The sequence below is a fragment of the Camelina sativa genome, chromosome 6, assembly GCF_000633955.1.
Source record: "Camelina sativa cultivar DH55 chromosome 6, Cs, whole genome shotgun sequence".
NCBI lineage: Eukaryota > Viridiplantae > Streptophyta > Magnoliopsida > Brassicales > Brassicaceae > Camelina > Camelina sativa.
Genome location: NC_025690.1, coordinates 11,119,309 through 11,136,329, shown reverse-complemented (window position 1 = coordinate 11,136,329; position 17,021 = coordinate 11,119,309). Strand labels below are relative to the sequence as shown.

Genomic DNA, 17,021 nt, shown 5'->3' with positions numbered 1-17,021 from the left:
CTTTTTAACATAAGACCAGAACAACTTTTAGCGTATGGTTTGTGTATGTCATCGCCTAAACACTATATGTTGATCCTTTAATCGCTCTATCTCTCTGTTGGAGATAGTGAAGAGACATTCGTAGGAACGTGTTTTATGTAGGGAGACCAGATTTTAACTAGTTGGGTCAGGTTGCAATAGTTGTAAGATTCTAATTGCTAATCATAGAGAGAATAAAAATGTCACCAAAGATTTACAACCAAATCCTTCACATTGTTAGAAAAAAACTCAACCTTATTCCAATTACAAAACTTTACACTTGAAAGAAAGAAAAAGAAAAAAACCAAGGACTGAGACCAGGGCTTCAAGTATGTCAGAATCTTACAATATTGATGATCATAATAATACACAAAGGTTCTTTAGAACAAGAACCTGTTCAGATTAGAGCCTCTACCTGAGAGGATGGTGGTGGCTCAATCTGCAGTTGATGCATTAGGTGTTGTGACCAGTAAGCGTGTGCCTTCAGAACACGGTCCAGAAGTTCCTGTGGCACCGGCTCTCCTCTCCGCTGCTGTGGGGATATCCTTGCCGTGTGGACCAGCGTCTTCCATTTATCCTACAAAAGGTAGAGACTCAATACCAACAACAATGATAGTAACTTTCCAATATGTCAAAACTAAGACAGTTAGTTTAAAAACTAACTAACCTTGAGATCAACGTAAGTACGGTGGTCTGCGTCCACAAAAGCATGAACCTTAACGTCTCTCCACCTGAAGTTAACAAAAACATACATACAAAACATGGTTACTATTTAAAGAAACATGAGAAAAGAATGCTATTTATTTGTGTCTTACCTTCCGGTTCCGAGATTCTCAACAGCTTGGACTAGTGCTTCTACTTCAGTAACTGAGAAAGGTCGACGAATTCTGCGATGTGCAGCTTGCTGCTGCTCAGTCCTTTTAAACTTACGGTTAGGAGTCCGAGGAGCCAACAACGCTGATGACGCAATAGGAACCAAAGCTCTAGAATCATCAGTTGATCCTAGTTTGCCAAATGAGTCAGATGGGGATGGTGTTGAGTCATCATGATTAGAATCCACCAACACATTGTCGCGGCATAACATCAAATCATCACAGGCATTCTCTGGCAGATAACTGGCAGAGAGAAAATGAGGCCCTTAAGCCGCAATAGACTGAGTTTTTTTTATCGATGTGGCATCTCTGAGAGTGAAGAGAAGAGTACTGAACCTGGATAAAAGCGGTTGAGAGGTGGTTCCTAAGCTAGGCTCAAGGCTGAAACCGAGAGAATCCAAGTGGGTGTTCTCCTCAGAGATCCCAGTCTGAAGAAGGGTTTTGCTATCATCTCGAACTTTCTTTCCTTGAACCATCAACCCGACTCGGAGTCCATCACCTAGTATGGTTGTCACTGCTTCCATCACCATCCGCTGACAATCCCAACATAAAACAAAAAAAAAGGGTAAGTTTGATCAAGATTTTCAGCAAAACAAGATTTGGGTATTGCACCTTCAAGGAGCCAACAGTAGCAGTTTCTGGAATCTCTATGAAAAGCTCAGGCACCCTGAAAGACTTGATCCGCAGCCTCACTAAAGACAAACAAAAGAAAATCATTTTTACATTATACACCTTTTTCAAAGAAACAATAATAGCCAACAAAAAATACAGATTGAGACACTATTACTTACCATGATGGTCCCTTGACACAAAAGATGCATTTCGACTTTTCATGGAAGATATTGTTCTGTTTCCTGCGCATAAATTTTGTGAAATCACGTTACTAACAGCAGAGCCTTACAAACATCTTAACAAGAGAATGAGAAGATGACAATATTTTGAACCTTTATGTGTCTTTCCTTGCAAACGGTAATCATCAGAGTTCGAATCAGAAACACTGTCAAAGTACTTCCTTTTCTTAATGGGATAACTGCTCTGATGATGGTGCATGTAATAACTCCTCTTTGAGCAATACCATGGCTTTGCATCTGCAAATACCAAATCACAATAATTAAGACAATCAAAACTAAGCAAAAACACCAGTTAGGCAATATTACCTGTGTTGCCTCCTTTCCAATGTCTAGAAGCCAATATCTTCCTGATTCTTCTGTCTCCAATACGAGGCACAGGCCTAGTCAGACGAGGGCGAATGTACCCAGAGAAGTTTTCATCATCATCATCATTATCATTTCTACTAAATAAATGTATATCATCATCCCGAGAATAATTGGGACTACCGCTCCCATATGCTCTTACCTCGGTACTACTGTTACTACCTATACTAGCTACAACATCAGGTTTTACATGCCCACCATTCACACCCGGATTATTAAGATTCTTACTAAAGTTTCTGACTTTACTAAAACCCTCAACAACCTCCTTCTCTACTTTGTCACTTACTACCAACAAGTGATTAGGATTTGTTGTTATCACAGAGCTAAATCCACACTTGCCATTGTCAAATAAGCTCGGGGATCTTGGTAACGCCGTCTTTACAGGGCTTTCTTCAGCCTGGACTTCCTTCTTTACAGTATTTTGTACAACTACACACTTATCTCCACCTGCATTCACCGAGCTTTCTCCCTCGAGCAGCAAGGTTCCAGCTACGGTGGCCAGTAAGTCAATCGCGCACAGTTTATTCTCGTAAATGCGCCTCTTCTGTCAACAAAAGTGAACATCATGTAAGCGGAAATGATCATCCATGTAACACACACACGCAACTCTACGAACCGAGAATAGCAAAAGACCCATTTTACCCGGAGTGATCTGGGAGCTCGAGCTTGAGGAGGCAATTTGTAACCATCGTCTCCAAATTCCAAGACTTTATGCGACACCATTACTTGGATGCATAACACAACACAATGATAGTGATTGCCACAAAGCGATAAAGCAATGAATGAAACTCACACCACGATCTGTGTAGATAAGAAACAGAAACAAGAACCATAAGAATTTGGGAATATAAAATTCACAGATCAGTAAGGATCTGGGTTCTGTCAAATCAAAAATCTGATAAACCATCCTAAAACCCTGATCAACTCAAGATCCAAATCAAGAACACAGAAAGCGTAATTCAAATAAAAGCTTCGATCTTTGAATTAAAAGAACATAACAGATCAAACGTTGAGCTAACAAAGAGAGACACTCACAGATCGATAGAATGAGAATTTCTTGGTTTGTATAAACAAAACGACAAAATATCAATCGATGAAGATGACGATAACTTCAAAAACAGATAACACAAAAACCCTTTCAAGATCCAAACCCAAAACCAACGAATTTGAAAATTGTAAGACCAAAACACAAAACTTTCGACAAAATCGAGAACACAAATACCCATCAAGAACAAAAGTCTTTCTCACCTTTCTATGAATCAATCTTCAGTTTTGCAAGAACTGTAAAGGAAATTGAAATTCTTCAGAGAAAATGAGAGGATCAGAGTTGAAGGAATCAGAATTCTTTAACACACAGTGAATCAAATCTCTAACCCATGTTTTTTAACCCCAAGAAAGTGATTGAAACTTTTTTTTTTTTATTTTTTTTTTACTTGTATCAAACGCTACCTATATGATTATGTTCTCTCTCACCACAAAAGGATTTGATGATTTGATCAAATCTCTCTTTTTTTTTTCTTTTTTTTTGCGATTACCAAATTATACAAAAACCCTTAAAAAGAAGTGAAGTGAAGTGAAGTGAACCACCACCACGTCTTTCTTGCTTAAACCCCTTCTCAATCTCATAGAGCCATATGTAAAAATAACTCAACCACCGGAGCTACCGGTATTACCAGTCCCGTTCTTACCGGGTTATTATAACCAGTGAAAAAAACATTCACCCTAAAGACTCGGTTCTTTACTTTTTACTCCATGGTCGAGATGGCCCATGACACACACACTCGTAAAGTCCTTAGATTTATGACACGTTGGTAAAGAACTAAAGATGATGGCTTTGGTCCGTAGCCTTTTTTGAGTGAATTACGTCTTGTCACTGATTTTATTAAAAACAAAACTCATTTCGGGCAAAGAAAATGTATATTTTTTTTTTTGGGTAATAAATATTTTAGTTTCTATTTGGAATATTCGTTTGTGCTTTTATATTTTTGGTAAGAGAAAATAATCAAATTTTCCTGAAATATTTATGTTTAGGAATCACGTATAAAGATAAGATGGTCCCTAGTTTGTTATATTGTAATTATGAGGTACTCGATTTCTATTAATTGGGAGTATAAATTAAAATTGAACATGGTACAGTACCTGATTCCAAATTTTTAACAGAAACAATATTTTAAAAAATTTATATTGAAAATCAATCATGAATGTAATCTATTTAGTATTTATAATATGTACCATTTTACATTGTACTCAATCCAATTTGCCATTAGTAAAGAGCAAACAACCCCATCAGTTTATGAACTTTTCTTTTAATAACAAGCAAAAATGGACTCAAACAAACCAATTAGAAAAAGAAGAGTTAACATAAGTAATTACATGCGGTTGAACAAAGATGAGATTATGAGAATGTTTATCTTTATCTAATCAGTCGACAAAAAAAAAAAAAAAAAAAAAAAAANTGTGTTTTAAATTTGTTTTGTCAGCTTTAACTAAATATTTTCCATGTGTAATTCAATACACTCTCATAACTAATTAATTTCATACATCCATGTTTCTAACGTTTAACGAATTTTATCGTGTGTTGAGAAAAATAAATTAAAAAGTCAACATTTACGTACAACAAGTTCGACATATTTATAAATCCTTTGTTGGATACAATTACAAAATATTTCATTTAGCCCCACAATCATTATTTTTTTTTAAAAGAAAAATAAAAGGAAGGCCTACCTCTTTTCTTAAATTACAATAAAATAATAATGTCATCTTATCCTATCTCGAAAAAGTTCCAAAGGGATAAAAGGTGGGTGGTTTTGAATTTATATCATTCAAACACCACCGTTCAATATTAAATTTGTTTGGAAAATACTATTCTAACATACATATACAACCTAAACATATGCGCAATTTCATGCATATTTTAGTTTTAAAAGGCTAAGATCGATGGTATATTTCAACCCAAAAATGAGTGCATATAGACTATATAGTATACTTCAACTAAATACGTAATAACAAAGATACATTTATATGTGTTATGAGGATTTAGAGAACAGTGGTATACTAGATATTACTCAAACATTTCTAGATCATGATTGTGATAGACTTTTCATGAATTACTTTGAATAAGAATAAGTTCACTATGAAAACTAATCAAGTTCGTTTTCTCATTTGTGATATGGTCCGATCAACGTCGAACATTTCTTTCACCCAAAAAAAGCATCTGACATTTGTTGGTTTTTACATCTATTTGAACTTTGAATACTTAAGAGACATCAAATAGTCACTGCAGTTTTCTAAAAACTAAAATCGTTAAATAACTTTCTTTTTTTTTTTGCTTTGAGAATTCACTATTTCAGTCAAATACTAAGAGCACACACATTGTTCATCTTTTGGTAAGTATCAGAACAATAAAAAATATAAAAATAATAAAAAGTTGAGGAGAGAGATATTGTGTCTCTGCCCAGCATTTAACAGACCCTCTAAGACATTTCTCTCACTACCTGCATAAGCTGATTGGTTAATTTTTTAAAAGCAAACAAAATTAAATTAAATAGTATTATTATATCTATTTTCAACCAATGTGTATGCTCTAAAGGCCAATTCGTTTTATCTGTGGGCTCATATTCGTGGCAACACGAGCTTTTTACTCTTTGTTACGTTTTCCTTTGAAACACCGTTATTGTCGACGCATAATTGGTAAATTATTCAATGGATAATTTTAGGTACAGTAATATGACCAGTTTGTATCCCACACATAAGATAGGAAAAAACTATAGTGCGTGAATAAAAATGTTCTTAATTATATCTCTAGAAGCATATGGAATTAAAGGTGATACGCTTTTACAAAAAAAAAAAAAAAAATCCATCATATTTTTTTTTTACTTCTTCTCTAATTAATAAACTTGAAACTAGGCTTATCAGATTTTTTTTTTTTTTTTTTTTTTTTTGTCGGTAGGCTTATCAGAATTTAGTTATGATTTATGCGATAGAAAGGTTTTGTGTTTTTATATATAAAGGGATTGATTAAAATATTGAACTTACTTATGTTCTTGACCTCTGGTTCAGATGGTTTTTACATTTCACATTTATTAGTGTTCTCGTTTTAATATGGTTTAATTGGACACATCTATTCTTGGCTCGATTTTGGCGTGGAAAAAAAAGGTAAAATGCGTCTGCCGGGAGTCGAACCCGGGTCTATTGCTTGGAAGGCAATTATCCTAACCGTTGGACTACAGACGCTTTTGTTGGGATTTTCATAATATCCATTATCAAACGTTAACGATTCCAAATGATATAGATAGGTAAAGTCTATGAACAAAGCTGATTCTTCTCTGATTTAAAGCAGAGACATAGAGTTAACTGAGAAAGTGAAGTAACATGGCTCATAACTTTGATAGATATGATTCTCTAGCGCTTGTGTTATTTGATTTGAGTTGCAGCGTCAGTAATCTTCTTCTAGAACGTTGTTTTCCAAGCGTTTTAGGTTGTGACAATAGTGAATGCTTTGTCCCAATCTTGGCTGGCAGATTCTTGAATATTGTACTCTCCAATTGAAGGCCACCATCAGTCCCCGTCCAAGTGACTTTCTCCCGTTCATTCATAAAATCAAAGTTCAAAGGCTTTGGCGGTGGCTCATTACTTTCTTTGTTGGACTTGGACTGCCGCCTACTACTGCTTCCTCGACCTTCAGAATGCTACAAAAAATGTGCAAAGACAAACAGTTCAAGTAAGGAAGAAGCAAACAAGGGGTTTGAACTTTTAAGGTGATGTCTGTCTACTAATAAAGTTGGGAAGAGAGAAACGTTTCTGACTCGCTTCGGGATGTAATTCTCTGTTTTTTTCTTTCTTAACAGCCTTTTTAGGCGTCCCGTATTCCAAGTAGTACAAAACCTCGTTCTTGGACCGGAACTTACGAACCAGTTATGGTTCGTAGCAAAACTACATTACAAAACCAGACATTTCAAACATTACAAAATCATATTCTTTTCGAAACAATGGGCATTCTTCACGACTTCACCTTTTGATACTAGAATTTTTACCCTAGAAGGTCTCAATTAACCCTTGCAGTACTAAGGTGTCAATCCAATTGGGAATTTTTCATCATCGTCGAAAGGAACCTCAATTCCTATGGATCTAATCTTGGAGGTACTCGTACGGCTTCCTGCAAAATCTGTTGGCAAGTCGCGCTGTGTGTCGAAGCTGTGTTCATCAGCCACCACTCTTCCATATTTCATTAGGTCGTTCGCAGCTCGATCGAAAAGTCCCTGTCTTGTCATCTTGTCAAGAGGAAACGACAAGCTGTTGGTTCTGTCCTTGTTAGAAAACCAGAGTTCGAAGGAGAAGAACCCTCTAGTAGTGGCAGACAGTTATTCGATAACATATCCTCAATTTGGTGTCTTTAAAAGCGGCGAGTCGGTCAATGGCCTGATCAGCCATAATATATCAGGACAACCCCAAATCTGGAACCCAACCACAAGACGTTTCTCGAGTTTACCCATACCCAACTGTCGCTGGATATTCTCGTTTAACTTTCTAGGATATGATCCGATAGGTGGTACATACAAAGTGTTGTCTGTCCCTGCTTGTCCTTTTCCTAAGTGTAACAATCATCAGCCTCGGGCTCTTACTCTTACACTGGGAGGAGGACCTCAAGAATCATGGAGAGTCATCCAAGGTACCCCTGAGCATTTCGCTTCTGGCTCTGGACGATGCATTGACGGGGTTTTCTACTATGTAGCCTCTCCTATAAATGATTGTCTTTCTCAGTTTTCGGTGAGCTTCCATGTCCGGTCAGAAAAATTGAGTGTAATAAAAGTACCATGGTCCTCCTATTCTTATAGTTTCCTCATTGTTTATGAGGGGAAGTTAGTTAGTGTTTCTTCAAAAGCTGATGATATTACCATGTGGATTCTCGAAGATGCCGAGAAAGAGGAGTGGTCTTGTAAACATCTTTGTTTACCTTTCACTCGTAATAATCCGATTTCAAAACCCCGATTACACTTGAAAGGTGTCAATGATGCCGGCGAGTTTATTTACGTACCATCATATTTGGAGAATCCGTTTCGGATTCTATATTTTGATCCCAAGGCTAACAGCTACAGAACGGTTGTGGTTGAAGGAGTTGTGGATGACCAATTTAGACGCCGGAATGGACTCGGAGACGGACTTCTCAGCACCATATCTACTTATGCAAATCACATGGAGAATTTCTTGTCATTTTAAAATTGCAAACGTTTCTTTTATTGTTTTTTGTTTTTGGCTTTGTGGATTTTTTTTCTTTGATAGACCGCCCACATAAGAAATTGGTTTAGTTAGATAGCCTTAGCACACGTTGTATACTTGTATTTTGGATTCAAAAATGTACAATGCGAAAACGATAGGTTCCTTAAAAGATCATGACTATCCACTTATCCATATTAAGGTCATCGTCAAACCAAACTATCTGGATCTTTCAATAATATATATGAACCTAGTAGTATCAGATAAATATTAAGAAATATTTGACTGAACCTCATTAGTGCAAATGTTATACAATTAGGCATTAAATTCATGAGAAATTCCTTTAAATACCACTAAAAAGTTTTTTTTTCCAAAAGTACCACATCTTAATTTTTTTTCCAAAAATACCACAAATTTTTTTTTCCCAAAATTACCACAAACACAATAAAAAATAATTTTTAAGGATGTAGAATTTTTTTTTTAGGTTTCGGTTGACACATTTAGTTTTAGGGTATAGTTTTTAGGGGTATGGTTTAGTATTTAGAATTTAGGAATTAATTTTTAGTATTAAAACTTTAATTCAATTATGTGGTATTTTTGGAAAAAAAAATTCATTTTAGTGGTATTTTTGGAAAAAAAAACTAAATTGTGGTATTTTTGGAATAAAAACATATTTTAGTGGTATTTATGACAAGTGCCCTAAATTCATTATGTTGTTAAAGTTTATATATCCCTAGGTTTTGAACACACGAGCGTGGGTTTAATTTGTTTTATATATTTTGGTGAAATATATACGATTAATGATTATTTTTAAAAATATTTTATATATATATTAGTTTTAGTAATAATATGCATCAAAGATACAAATTAATTTGTAACTGCTTCATTCTTTCAAATTTTCAAATTGCTATTGAGAGTCGAAATTTTTTTTTCAAATACAAAATTCAAAAAAATTAAGACAAAAATATCAACTACTACTTACTTAGGTTTTGAAGTCACATAACATAAGGTAAATAGTTTCATTGTGCAAAGATAAATATTAGTTCTTAATCAAATTAGTGATTACATAAAAATTGTTCAATCTCTTATATGCTAAAACTAAAAACTTAAAACTCCAAACATCTTAAAATTGCTACCAAAACGTTTCTATATTTTTAGTACATTATCTCACAATACAAAACCAAAGTATTTACAGTATTATGTTTCCTTATAAAAATCTTGTGTACATATTTTAATTGGCAAATAGTGGTATTTCTTTTGTTCAAGCAAGATAAAGAACTCATGTTTTGCTCAGCTTTTCCAACCGAGTTAATTATGAAAAAGCCACTTTTTTGTGGCATTTATGGATTTTGCCATTTTTCAAGATTTTTAAACATAATTTTACATATTATGTTTGGGTTTGTTTTGTTCCATTTTTTTGTAGGGTTTAGTATTTGTTATGAAGTATGTTTTTTAGCAAAAAAAATTCACAAATGTATAGATTTTAAAGTGATCAAAAGTGGCAAATCGAAAATATTTGAAGAAAATGGCAGATTCAAAATAATTGGCGTGAAAAAGTGGCAAAATCCATAATAATCCCTTTCCAACATGAAGAAAACATTATTTAGCTTTTAACGAGAATCATTGACATGCCATTTTTACATTACAACATTAGCATGTTTGTTACAGTTAACATATAATAATATAATCTACTGATAATTTTTTTAAATTGCTTGGATATCTATTATTCTTGGAAACTTAATATATATGTTATTTATTGGAAAATTATTCAATGGAAAAAATTTAAGTACAATAATGACCGGTTCCATCTGTATCATTATAGACATAGTCCTGGTTCAGATGGTTTTGGAGACATATGAATGCTTTGGTGGGGAAAATTAAAAATAAAAATGCGTCTGCCGGGAGTCGAACCCGGGTCTATTGCTTGGAAGGCAATTATCCTAACCGTTGGACTACAGACGCTTTTGTCTAGATTTTCATAATATCCTTTACCAAGCGTAAACATTTCTAAATGATATTAGATTTGAAGCAGCCTAGATAGGTAGAGTCTGTGCACAAAGCTGATGCTTCTCTGATTTAAAGCAGAGAGAACTGAGAAGTGAAGTAACATGGCTCGTCTAACTCCACCCATTAAATTTCAGATTTCATAACTTTGTTACTCAATGATTCTCTCAAAGGCAATAATATTGACATACCTTGCCTTCAAAATCTCTACGACAAACGTTAAAAAGTATATTACAACCCAAATTAAACTGTTGCTAAACTATCACATGAGTAATTATATTGACCTACATTACACATGTTAAACAAATGAAAGAAAAATCCAAAGTACTAAATAGATATGATTCTCTAGCGCTTCTGTTATTTGAGCTGCAGCAGCAATCTTCTTCTAAAACATTTGTTTCCAAGGGTTTTGGGTTGTGACAAGAGTGAATGCTTTATCCCAATCTTGGCTGACAGATTCTTGAATCTTGTAGTCCCCAATGGAAGGCCACCAAGCTTTATCTGAGCCATCAGTCCCCGTCCAAGTGACCTTCTCCGGCACATTCATAAAATCAAAGTTCACATGCTTTGGAGGTGGCTCATTAGCTTTTTTGTTGGACTTGGTCTGCCGCCTACTACTGCTTCCTCGACCTTCAGAATGCTACAAAAAAAAAATGTGCAAAGACAAACAGTTCAAGTAAAGGAAGAAGCAAACAAAGGGTTTAAACTTTAAACTAACAGAGAGAGAAACGTTTTCTGACTCACTTCAGGATGCAAGTCTCCGTTGTTATCCGCTTTCTTGACGGCCTTTTTAGGTGTCCCGTGTTCCAAGTAGTACAAAACCTCGTTCTTGGACCGGAACTTACGACCCGTAATAGGTTCGTAGTAGAACTACATTACAGAACCAGACATTCAAACATTACAAAATGGCCATCCTTCACACACACAGACACAGAGCAAAATCTTCATCAAACTAGCATGCATTTTAGGTAAGAACCCACTAAATCTACGTATCTATAATCTTCATTACAGCAACATTTCACTGAAGAGATCTCTAAAATACCCAAAATAATCAAATTTTCCCAATTTCAAATCAAGAAAGAACATATCAATCCATTTGTACAGACAATTCTCAATAAACTTTTTCATAAGATTCCATTCCTAAAGGACTAAGCAAATCTTGAAGAACACAGAGCTCAAGAAATGAAAGAGCCTGAGGATTTTTTTTATTACCTTATCGACAACACCAGCTTTAGTGCCGGAGGTTCGAACCCTAACTTCGGTTCTCCAATCAGGAGGAAGCCAATTATTATCATCCCCTGGCGTCGCACGCTTCCGTGACTTCGACGGATCTACCGGATTAGCAGTGTTCTCCGGCGGTGGTTGAGCCTGATCTGTGCCGTTCGACATTTCTCGAAAAGCAAAAGGGTTTCAATCCAAATCCGGATGAGAGAATCTGGTCGAGAGTTGAAGATTTAATTTGACTGAATCAGAGTTACTGAAAAAAAAAGACAAAAGTACAACAGCTTTGTGAGTTAGAAGAAGATGTAACGACGACAGCTAATTGAACGCAGCAGAGGTTATAATAATAAGACTTCGTAAAAACGTAAATGTCGTGTTTTGGTTTCTGTTTCAAAGTTTTGAGCTCCGAGGAATGGCTTTAATCAGCCACGTCGCCGTTTTCTCTTGTTGTTTTCTGGGTTTTTGGGCCTTTTTTTTTTTTTTTTATACATGTGTCCACTCCAGTTTAAAGGGTCATTTGGCAATTTTAATATCCTTCTTGTTGTTAACCGGAAAATCAAATTGGAATTTGTGTAACCGGAATATCAATGGGAAAGCAAATTGGAATTTGTTTAACCAAAACAAATTGCATATATTATTAATATTTTCAAGATTATATTATTACTAAAACCAACTCAAAACTATAAATTGCATCAACTAGACCTCAACCAAAAAAAAAAAAAAAAATTCCATCAACTAGAACCAAAACCAAACTAATCTACAAATTTTTTTTTTTATTTTTTTCTGAAGATAAGAATTTTTCTAACTGTAAAACCAACTAAGAAATATTAAAAATTAAAGACACTATCTAAAGTGTCTCTAGAGACACATATCTTTCCAATTCATCAATTAATTTGTTTTTAATTTTTTATTATTAGTTTTATATTTAAATACACCCACACAAATGATCAATAAGAGTGCTCTTAAACTTTGCAAATAGGAAGAGTAATTAAACGATAAAGAATAGTGAAAGTCTTATGGAATAATATTAGTCTTAAAATCAACTACAATAAAACCACCAATTCTTATTTTTTCCATTATTTAGTGGTTTGGTAAGTTAAAGTCAAAATTCTTGAAGTCAAATCTAATCATCATTCACTCTAGTGGGTTAGACAAGCTCTAAGATTTTGCAAAAGAAATTAAAATACCACGACACACTTTGGTTATGTAGATTTTTGACTCCTCCAACACATCTTAGACCACAATTATTATCGTTTGTTTCTAAAAATGTGTAAAAAAAAACCAACACACACATAAAAAAATTAAAAAAAAAAATCCAAGATTTGGTTTTAAAGATTTTGTTAGTTAAAAAAGCTCTACAATAAAACTGAAGAGCAAACAACTGTTATTAAAAGTCTTTGGGATCTATCAACAACTGATATTTAATGTTTTTTAATTGTTCATCAATATGTTGTCTCTTTCTCTCTTTGTCGTCATTTATTCTTGTTGCAGGTTTTAGGCGTTAACAAGACATAACAACATACACTTTAAAATATATATCTCAATCTACACATCAACCTGATCAAAATATATTATTTATTAAAGACTCAAAATCCAGATAAAATTTATATTTTGACAATAACCAATCCAAAAGCTAAAGAACATATGCAAAAGTAAAAAAACAATTACGTAAAATTACAAATCAAAAGCAAAAAGTTTACATCTTTGACACATAAAATATTATGACACTAACAAACTTGATCAGATGTCACAATTTATTTTATTTTGTTTAGAACAGATCGCAAGTTGATTGTTATAGAGATTTGGGACAAAAAGACCTTGAATTTTTACAAATGCTTCAGAGAGCAATCAGTTTCCGACCAGATAAATCAACTCGGTCCAGTGATGCTTCGAAATCTGAAGCTTGATGCAATGTACTCACAACTTTTTCCTTGATTCTCTCCTCCGCAACTTGCAAATAAACCCACCAAGAAGCTTCTTACTTCCTCTTTTCTTCGTCCTCAATTTTAATCTCCAAATATAATCTCCAAAACATATTTGGATTCCTAGTGTTTTTTTTTTCACGAATTTTTTTTAAAAATTAGGAAGCATATATATATATATATAATATATATATATGTTTTTATATAATTATGAATAATTCAAAATATCATATCTTAAATTGTAGAGTATGTACATATCATCAGACTCTCAACTATGAGAAAAAATTAGGGTTTTAAAAATCAATCATCATCGATTTCAACCAAACGATGCTTGAGTGTCAATCGATGATGGAGAAATTATCACCGTTCATGGACATGGCTTCACTAGAGATCGAGTCTTTGCGAAGGATCAAACGCAGCAAACGCGATGAAGCAGAAGAAGAAGAAAAAGAAGAATCGGAGGAGTCTACGACGTCGTCTTCGTCATCAAACGCGTATTTCGGATTCCCTCACTTACCCGAAGAACCGACGAATCACGATTTCGATCAAAGCGTTTTGTGTAGAATCCGCGTTCGGTTACCTGACGGGAGGATAACGCAGAGGAGTTTCTTGAAGAGTGAATCGGTTCAGCTTCTTTGGTCGTATTGTAATTCGCAGATTGATGAATCGGAGAGGAAGCTGTTTAAGCTGATCCAAGCGTTTCCTGGGGATTACAAGACTCTTCATTATGGATCTAATACGACTTTTGAACAATCTGGGCTTGCCAATTCTGTTGTTTCCGTTACTTGGGTCTGAAGTGATGATTGATGGTTGTTTGGGTTCTTTTTTACTTGNCTGGATTCTTGATTTTGTTGGAATAGTGAAAAAAAAAAATTGTAGAGTATGTCATATAGTATATCTTTATTTCATTAATTTAAATGTAGATTTTTTTGTTCCCATCTCTTTTTAACACTAAGTTTTTTTGATATCAAATACATTACACAAAGCCAAAATACATAAGCAAAGAAAGACATCCTCGTTAGCTAAACAAAGAAGCCCAAACGAAAGGTCCAGAAAAACACAGCTCAATAATCAGTTTTTAATTTTAAAAAAATTTAAGCCACGTGTAACTAAAAAACAAAAAAAAAAACCTTATTGCTCTTCTTCTTCGTTAGTTTTTTAGGTTGCAGCGCCGCGTATAATTTTTTTGGTAAGATAAGATTCTGTTTTTCTCGGATTAACCTCAAAACACATATATTTCCATAGATTTTACTCAGCTCTAAACTAATTACACTCAGATTCAAGTGATTTGACAAAAATTTTAACGCTTCCAGTTCCTCTGTTGTACGCTTCCAAACCGAACCGTAAGTAAAGAAATCCAGGAGAAATAAAATACTCTCACGTTCGGTTCTCTTCTATTTAGTCCAAGTAAACATAAAATAAGATGAGTTATAATTTGATAGGGTAGAAATTTTTAGTGAGGTGTTGACACCTCATTTAATATTAAGCCTGAGATGTCATGTTTTGGTGAGACCTTCTTATTTTATTGTATTGATTGATGACCAAATAGGAGTATATCCTTTATTGAATCTTATTAATGCAAATCTTTTTGACCAAAATTAAAATAAATTAAATTCAAATTATAAAATATAGAATATTTCTTGTAAATTCAACGCCAAGTCTATAAACTGGGGTTTTAATAATTTCTTCGTAGAGTAAATTAGAGTAACAAATTTCTCTTTTTTTTTCTTTTCTTTTTTTTTTTGCTACAAAATCACTACAAAAGCAAAATCATATGAGAGTAGCAAGTCATGGTAAAAACCAAACATACCAAAAGAAAGATGATGATGATATTTCTCTCCAAATGCATTAGAACATGAAGTTCGGTTCTTCATCCATTGCCCAAGCGAATTTTGTCACAAGAGATTTGTTGAATAAGGGAATAAAAAGAATCATCTTGACAGTTTTATTCTATGAAGCTTTTTACCTATTTCAATTGGTATTCCATAACGTTTGCACCATTTAACGGTGAACCTAGGATCTATGTAATTCATCTTATACGTGATAAGCTCAATCTTCTTCCCAGCCAAAATTTTGACTTGTGCACCATGTGATTTTGAAAGTGTAAGCCAATGATAACAGATCACGGAAACCTAAACCAGTGTTTCATAAATTCTACATACCAGTTATGCAATCAACAACAAATATCCATAATTAAGAATGAAGAATCATTTACCTCATTGCTTGCTTGCTTGAATCAAATTCCCAACAAGTATATGGTTATGTCATTGAGTATAAAAGTGTTAATCCACGAGGAACAAAGACCAACACATTAAGAATTCATGCATTCATTCCATCTAATCAAACAAAATTGGTTATAAACTGTAACAAGCTTAATTAACAAGACGCAAAATAAGGCGCAAAATAAGCAAATGGATTAAACCAAGAAATAAAAGACGAACTCTTGGGATAAGGTAATTGACAAGAATGAATATTTTGCTCACTTGTGGAGTTCATGCAAATAAATGAAGCTAATCCTTAGTTTTAGATCACTAAACAATACTAATCCATCTCTATGATATTAATTCTTTCACTAATCATAAAAAATTTCCAAAGATAATCAAATGGTCAATCTATATATAATAGCAAACCCACTTTTTTGTGTCAACTTTAATCCAATGGATGATATTAGTTCTACTTTTCCATCTAACGGTTTAAAATTATTAATGACTCCAACTGTTGCAAATTATTAATCGTGTCTTTTCATTGCCCCCCCATCTTTCAAAAATCACACCTCTTAATTTTTGCATCTTTTTGTTATACCTCCATGTTTCACATCTATTAATTTTTACACATTTTTATTGTACACCTCAATGTTTTACACCTTTTTGTTTATTATATATATAAACTAATTATTAATGACTCCAACAGTTGCAAATTATTAATCGTGTATTTTTATCGCACCCCCATCTTTCAAAAATCACACCTCTTAATTTTGCATCTCTTTATTGTACCTCCATGTTTCAAAAATCACATCCATTAATTTTTACACCTTTTTATTTCACACATCTATGTCTTATACCTTTTTGTTTATTATATATAAAAAAATTTCTAGACTACATAAACAAATTTCAAAAAATTGTTTTGTGAGTATTTTCAAAACTTACAAGTTAATAAATAAAATCTAAATAATTGTTTTATTGAAGTGTTTTTTAACTAACAAGCATCAATCTCTAATTCAAGGTAATTTTATATTTTCGTTGTGAATGACCTGTTATTGTTTCTTCACCAAACCTGTTAATTTTTTTTAGTTAGATTATTATTACTGTTAGATACGGTGGAACAAAATATGAGTGTACGTGGCTTTCTTATTTTTTTTTGTTCAGTCACAATTTTGTTTTTTTTTTTAAATTAAGTTGGGAAAGAGTATAACATTCAAGCATATAAAGTTTATTACAGGACAATACCCTCCAGAAAGTCAAAAATATCAATAACGTCATCTTTTTCGCCTAGAGTACGACCCGACTCGTTGTCACTCAGCGACGATAACCGGAAAAACCAAAACCAAGATACGAGAG

The 17,021-nt window shown here is 33.7% G+C and overlaps 4 protein-coding genes and 2 non-coding genes across 6 annotated transcripts; 2 read left to right on the top strand and 4 right to left on the bottom strand.

Annotated features, from left to right (window-relative positions):
* LOC104790880 (telomere repeat-binding protein 2-like) lies at positions 209 to 3,708 on the bottom strand. The gene is made up of 10 exons (XM_010516680.2): positions 3,353 to 3,708; positions 2,747 to 2,905; positions 2,048 to 2,648; positions 1,835 to 1,978; positions 1,682 to 1,744; positions 1,503 to 1,582; positions 1,227 to 1,423; positions 834 to 1,133; positions 686 to 749; positions 209 to 595 (listed from the first exon to the last, which is right to left on the bottom strand). Exons 2-10 carry the CDS (start codon positions 2,825 to 2,827, stop codon positions 416 to 418), a joined length of 1,710 nt encoding a protein of 569 aa, XP_010514982.1. The 5' UTR covers positions 2,828 to 2,905; positions 3,353 to 3,708; the 3' UTR covers positions 209 to 415.
* Positions 6,266 to 6,337, bottom strand: TRNAG-UCC. Its single transcript has one exon. It is a non-coding gene; the product is annotated as a tRNA-Gly (tRNA).
* LOC104698919 (putative F-box protein At1g50870) lies at positions 7,226 to 8,320 on the top strand. Its single transcript, XM_010414295.1, has one exon. The coding sequence runs from the start codon at positions 7,226 to 7,228 to the stop codon at positions 8,318 to 8,320; it is 1,095 nt and encodes a 364-aa protein (XP_010412597.1).
* Positions 10,208 to 10,279, bottom strand: TRNAG-UCC. Its single transcript has one exon. It is a non-coding gene; the product is annotated as a tRNA-Gly (tRNA).
* On the bottom strand, positions 10,484 to 11,998 carry LOC104790879 (methyl-CpG-binding domain-containing protein 5-like). Its single transcript, XM_010516679.2, has 3 exons — positions 11,534 to 11,998; positions 11,066 to 11,191; positions 10,484 to 10,961 (listed from the first exon to the last, which is right to left on the bottom strand). The coding sequence occupies exons 1-3, from the start codon at positions 11,708 to 11,710 to the stop codon at positions 10,707 to 10,709; spliced, it is 558 nt and encodes a 185-aa protein (XP_010514981.1). The 5' UTR covers positions 11,711 to 11,998; the 3' UTR covers positions 10,484 to 10,706.
* Positions 13,681 to 14,286, top strand: LOC104790878 (plant UBX domain-containing protein 12-like). The gene has a single exon (XM_010516678.2). It carries the CDS (start codon positions 13,792 to 13,794, stop codon positions 14,257 to 14,259), a length of 468 nt encoding a protein of 155 aa, XP_010514980.1. The 5' UTR covers positions 13,681 to 13,791; the 3' UTR covers positions 14,260 to 14,286.